This window comes from Sinocyclocheilus rhinocerous, unplaced genomic scaffold, assembly GCF_001515625.1.
Source record: "Sinocyclocheilus rhinocerous isolate Xijiao unplaced genomic scaffold, SAMN03320098_v1.1 scaffold3986, whole genome shotgun sequence".
Lineage (NCBI taxonomy): Eukaryota > Metazoa > Chordata > Actinopteri > Cypriniformes > Cyprinidae > Sinocyclocheilus > Sinocyclocheilus rhinocerous.
In genome coordinates this window covers 69,792-76,169 of record NW_015655629.1, presented here as the reverse complement: position 1 = coordinate 76,169, position 6,378 = coordinate 69,792, and the positions used below count along the sequence as shown (strand labels likewise).

The window sequence follows — 6,378 nt, the reverse complement described above, 5'->3', positions numbered from 1 at the left end:
CCCTTTGAGATGGCTCAGGGCAAGGTGCACTGCCAGCAACTCGAGGCAGTTGACGTGCCAGTGCAGTTGGGGCCCGTCCAAACCCCTGACACTGCAAGCCCGTTGTACGTGGCCCCTCAGCCGGTGGTTGAGGCATCCGTGTGAACCACAGCATGCCTGGAGACCTGGTCTAGGGGCACTCCTGCCCGGAGAAACGCAAGGTCTGACCACGGGGTGAAGGTTTGGCAGCAGGCCGGTGTAACTTGGACCCGGTGAGTGCCGCGTTGCCACGCCCACCTCGGGACTCGGCCATGGAGCCAGTGCTGAAGCGGTCTCCCAGGAGCCTCTGAAATTGTTTCAGTGGGACCGCCATCCTGCTCTTGAACGTATTCAAGCAGTTCAACACCGACTGGAAAGGTTACTTTCCTTCATGGTTTCTGGGGTTACAGTCTTTATGCAAAGTTTGTTTGTTTATAACAGTGCAGTGAAGTTGTTCAGTGTGATTCTTGCTCTGATTAATTACATATCTCTGCTGACACATGAATACAGAGAGAATGTCTGTGTATGTTTGGTCACAGTGTGTGTGTGTGTATATATATATATATATATATATATATATATATATATGCCACACACAAAAGGTTCCATAGCCTATTTTTGTCTCTGTTTCTAACACAGCCAGAGAACCTGCTGTACTACAGTATGGATGAAGACTCCAAAATCATGATCAGTGATTTTGGCCTGTCAAAGATTGAGGGTTCGGGTAGTGTGATGAGCACAGCATGTGGCACTCCTGGATATGTAGGTAAGACACACCTCCATATGCAAAAGTATGGTATATATCTGGATGAAACCTCAGCCTTTAGGATTTGAATTGAATTGAAGAGGGTAATACACATAAACCAACTAAGAATATCAATGAAGTGTTCTGTCTGGACATGTGGTTCAAATCTAGGTGTAAACTCAATCTAACATCAGTCTTTTCTTATTTTATAACATTCTTCAGGTTAACCTATGTGCCCTCATCTCTTTTTCTTATCTCTTGGAAGTTTTCAGGTGTCGTACTAGCCATAGCTTTAGAAATGACTGGTTGAAACTGGTTCCATGGCACCCAGTTCTAAAGAATATCGTGTATATGTGTCAGGGGGATTAGATGTGGGTTATTTATACAGAAAAAGAGAGAAAAACTGAAACTTGGTATAAGTATCTATGCCAGTTATACATGGATGACTGAAAGCAGAAGAGCAAGCAGCAACATATCCAAAAATGTATCTTCAACCAGTATTCTCATCTTAACTACTCACAGTTTTTTAACATTAACATTTACATACAGTAGTTGTAAAGAGAGGGATGACCCCTGAATAGGTTATTTATTTTTATCACACTATTGAGGCCTATGGAATTTGTTTCCATGAATTATATTATTTGATGATGATGATGATGATGATGATGATGGTCCGTTCTTGTGTTTGTTGGTTTCTGGCCCAAACTAAGGCTATCAATCGATAAATAAATTTAATTAGTAATTAATTTATAATTAACAATTTATTGTTTTAAAATGTGTATTATATTAACAAATTCATTATATGATATAACAATTAATTAATTGGTTTGAAAGGTGATTTTCTCATTTGCTCCAGTGGTAGGAAAATCATTACTTACATATGGGAATTTACTGTGCATATGGGTCAAGTGGCATGATTAATCACACTACTTTTAATCACAAAATTTTCAGGTTAAATTGTTGTTTATAAAGTTCTTGGTTACTTACTAGAAAGGGCTGAAGTGATCAATTAAATTGATGTTTGATCCCGTTTATTCTGATCTTCAGCTCCTGAGGTTCTGGCGCAGAAGCCGTACAGTAAAGCAGTGGACTGCTGGTCAATCGGGGTCATCGCTTACATTCTGTGAGTGTGAATATTACTGCTGCTTATACATGTGTATACTTACATTTTTCCCTTTCTCTTCTCTCTACTTCATTTAAATTCCCTAATGTACCTGAACTGATTTCATTCCCAAGAATTCAACAGGGCTCACCATTTGTTTATCTCTTCTCAGTTTGTGTGGCTATCCACCATTTTACGACGAGAATGATGCCAAGCTATTTGAGCAGATCCTGAAGGCAGAGTATGAGTTTGATTCACCGTACTGGGATGATATCTCTGACTCAGGTATAACAAATTGCCTGTAATATTTCCCAGAATTTTCATAAGTTTAGTGAGGTTTATTGCTGAGTTTTCATTCTTTCTTTTACCAAACACTAATGGTTGTCAAATATATTTGAAGAGTCAATGAAAATATTACTTTTATGTCTGGCAAATCTCACAAGAGAATCTCTCAGGAAACTGAGACCAAGTTATTTTCTCTGTTTCTTTATACATTTCTCTGACTGTTCCATTGTTTCTCAATGAGAATATGGAAACAGTTCTGTCATGTTCTGAACTTTCACACTGTGGTCTTTTCTCAGCCAAAGATTTTATTGTGCATTTAATGGAAAAAGATCCCGGCCAGCGTTACACGTGCGAACAGGCTCTTCAGCACCCATGGTATGAGTTCAGATGCCACACTGAGACTAATCATCAATGATACTGTAAATCTCACTTATAGCACTTTAATACTTTGAGTTTTTCAGTCTGTCATACAGCAATCTAAACAATTACAGCACACATACAGATATTTATTGCCATAACCATTACAGTTACCATATGTTGTGGTTTTACCATAATGTAATTTCAAACCCATATAACTTTCTTTTATGGAACAAAAAAAAGAAGAGATTGCTATTTTCCATACGGTGAAAGTAAATAATGGGATGGATGCTGTAGAACTCGGAAAATGGCAAAAAAAGCACCAAAAAGAAGTACCACATATGATTCATATTCTGTATGAAAAAAGTATACACTGATAAACTGACGCAGCTCTCAAATCTCATTCACTGTCACATATATTCAAATACACATTAAAACATGTTGTGCTAGGCCTGTCATCAGTGATGACAAATGTCATTGGTTTTCACATGTGTTGTAACCAATCATGTCATATGAAGTTTGATTGTGCAGAAGTGACATTGAGGGGAAGATTTCCAGTGAATGAAATTTTGGTCAGTTCATGATACATAGTTATCATAAATGTTCATATGACTTCAAATGTAGGGAGAAAGTAAGTCATACTGCCTTGAAGCAACATGTGAGAATAGATGGTGATAGAGCTTTGTGTTTTGGATGCAATGTGGCTTTAAAAGAGCAGATTGTCTCCTCAAAAAGATATTTAGCTTTTATACAACCAGATGAGACACTGGAAATGTATTAACAAAGGAAACTTGAATGTCTGTTTTGTACTTCAGGATCGCTGGAGACACAGCGTTGGATAAGAATATCCATGAATCTGTCAGTGCCCAAATTAAGAAGAACTTTGCCAAAAGCAAGTGGAAGGTAAATCCGTGAATATATGAGAGTGAAAGAACCTCATCTGAGAAATTAATGAAGTATTGTAGGTGAAAAGCATGCTTTCTGATTTTTAGTGGCTATCTTTCTCCTACTATCATACACAGCAAGCATTTAATGCCACAGCAGTAGTTCGTCACATGCGCAGGCTGCAGTTGGGAACCAGTCAGGAGGGCCAAATGCAGTCCACCTTGCCCAGCCCCTGCCACGGACAACTGCTGCTGCCCGAGGGAGAAGAGGAAGAGAGCTGTCAGTATCTAAACATGCCACATTTACATTTCCCACTGTGTTTTTGCATACCCTTTCATCCAGACAGACACTACCGTTAACTGCCAGTCATACTGAAGCAAACCAAATATTTACACTGTCATAAATCTGTCTCCACATACTGTATATTTACAGTATTAGACCAACTTTTAGTCAAGCCAGGTCATATTTCACCCCATAAAATAAAATATTTAAAAAAATTAATTTTTGCATATTATTAGCTCTATTTATTTATCTGGCATTTTCCTTTGGCATTTTTTTCGACATTGTTTTTAAGTAAGAATATTTTTCCCTACGGTTTCATTACTGTAATGTAAAAAAAAAAAAAATCTAATTACTAATGTGGAAAGCCTCATGGACATTAGAGGAACACAGTAGTGAAAATCATCCTTTTTCATTTAAATCAGCATAAGTTAAATGCAGTAGAACACATACTACCATAATGTGTAAATATTTTACAATTTCAATAATATTATTTTTTGTAAAACATTTTTGTGAAAATTTGCTTAATTTTAACAAAAATCTAAATGGTTCTAAAATAGTCTTCATTTTCTTTTTCCATTCATCCATCCACTCTCCAAACTGCACATCTTCTTTAGGGTAACTAATGCTGGTTACTCAAGGAAGACTAATCTCTCTTTCTTTCTTAGCCCTTCGGAGGGAAAATAGTGGCTGTTCTGAGGGTGTCAGTGATGGGAATGACATCCAGAACTGCACCTACCATGTCCATCCTACTAGTCAGGTCTGAGTATCAATCATCCTGCAGTAACCAATGACTGACTGTCCTGTTTTTCCACTGGAGTCCTGCCACACCCCCAGTCTGGCCAGGAATACTGAGTAGCTCCAGCATCCTGCCACTTGGAGGCGCTGCACTGTAAAGAACCCAGGTGGGAATGGGGTCACTACTATTCCAATGGAAGAGTTCTGTTTAATGAGAGTTCAAAAAGAGACAAGAAGATTGCCACAGGCGCTTCATGGGTAATATATGCTATTGTGGGAGCTGGATAGAGACTGGACAGTGCTTTAACTAATTTTTTTAAAACAACACCGTCTACTTTCATTTTTCTTTTCCTGAACTAAAAGTCCTCAGGCCTGTTTCTCTTTTAATTCAAAATACGACAGTGGCTGTTGGTATGTGACCTGGTTTAATATACATCAATTTTAGATTTGGTGACATTTTATGAGATTATGAATTTTGGCGTTAGGTTATGCAGAGATTGCCCAATTTAAATGCATTTCTTGAACATTGAATATTGTTTCTTTTCAACTACAGTACGAACAGATTTCACATTCATGAGATTCTACATATTAGCTGTGTTGCCACATCTCATTAGTTCAAGTTGCTTTGTACTTCCATAAGAAGCGCTGGTTAAGTGTAAGTTACATTTTAGTTTGTTTTTGAAATTTTTTAACATTTAACATCTTTTTGTACACTAAGTCTACACAACAGATCATTCAGTCAGTATGTTTAAGAGCGTCTTTCTCGCTTCAAATGTTTTCTGTGGTGCCTTCATGGATTCAGTATCAATGTTTTACTTTTTTTATTTGTTTCAACATGTTTTGATCCTTTCATTTGGGAATGTTTGAAGCTGTACATGGTAAAACGTTGCTGTTTACCTTCAAATTCGCCTACATGGCATATAAGGCTATTCTAAGCTATGCACTGTCGGTGGACGCTTTGTAAATGTCTAATGTTTAATGCTGCCATCCTGTAAATATTGCAAAGCTTTTGTTTTTTGTAAACCCCTTTCTATTACAACATTAAGAGTACTCAGGGGAGGAATTGAAATCAGAGAATTTTTATATATTAAATGGTCATTTTACAAGAAAAAAAAAACTATAGGATACTGAATACACATCACTACAAGGCTGTGGTCCAAATTATTTAAATATATTTGGCAATTTGGATTCTTTTGGAACCGGTATGAAAATAACCTCCATTAAACGACATGAATGAGTTACTTGACTCCAATTTTATTGTTTTGTTTGTTTCCATCCACTGCCAACAAAAAAAAAAAAAAAACCTTAGATAGAAAAAACGTTTTGAAACGTTTTGAAAAAAGTCACATAATAGGAATCTCCAGATGTTTGCGGAGAAAGTTTTCCACGAGTTTGTTGGAAGATGGTGGTTTTCCGTAATGCATTGCAAGACATCTAAGCTTTTTGTTTTGTTTTAGTGAATATGATTATTCTGAAAACAATATGTGTTTATGCTGTTAATATGTAGTGCTAAATTCTCAAACAATACCAAAAACTGATATTGTGATAAAATGATATTGTAAAAGTACATACAAATATCATGTAAGTCTTAGTCCTACTTGATTTGTGACAGCTGTCTCATAGTGTCTTTGCCATTTATCCATAACATTTGGAATGCTTTCTGGAAGGTTCTCATAACAACATATGCAGAACCATTCTGGTGCTGACTGACTTTCAAAGGTCTACAGAGATCTGTTTACCAATACATAAGGAAATGTGAGGTTTTGTTCTATATCTGTATCTGCTTTCTGAATTTATTTTACATGTGTGGTGAAGATGGATGAAATTAACGTTTAAAAAGTATAAAAGATTTATAGTAAAAGGGAATGTGTCATGTGATTTTGCCTGCAGTGTTGCTTGTGCATACTTCCTGTATTGATCAAGATGCCAATTTGAGATGGTGGGTCAAAGAATAAATTCAGTTGAACTG

General features: G+C 36.9%; 1 protein-coding gene across 1 annotated transcript in view; it reads left to right on the top strand.

Annotated features, from left to right (window-relative positions):
• The window catches only part of LOC107718847 (calcium/calmodulin-dependent protein kinase type 1-like), a 16,251-nt gene extending 9,873 nt beyond the window's left edge, over positions 1–6,378 (top strand). Inside the window, exons 4-10 of the mRNA XM_016526089.1 lie at positions 658–784; positions 1,811–1,886; positions 2,038–2,150; positions 2,447–2,525; positions 3,323–3,410; positions 3,530–3,671; positions 4,340–6,378. Of these exons, the coding sequence (XP_016381575.1) occupies positions 658–784; positions 1,811–1,886; positions 2,038–2,150; positions 2,447–2,525; positions 3,323–3,410; positions 3,530–3,671; positions 4,340–4,437 (723 nt within the window). The 3' untranslated portion in view covers positions 4,438–6,378. The remainder of the gene's footprint in view (positions 1–657; positions 785–1,810; positions 1,887–2,037; positions 2,151–2,446; positions 2,526–3,322; positions 3,411–3,529; positions 3,672–4,339) is intronic.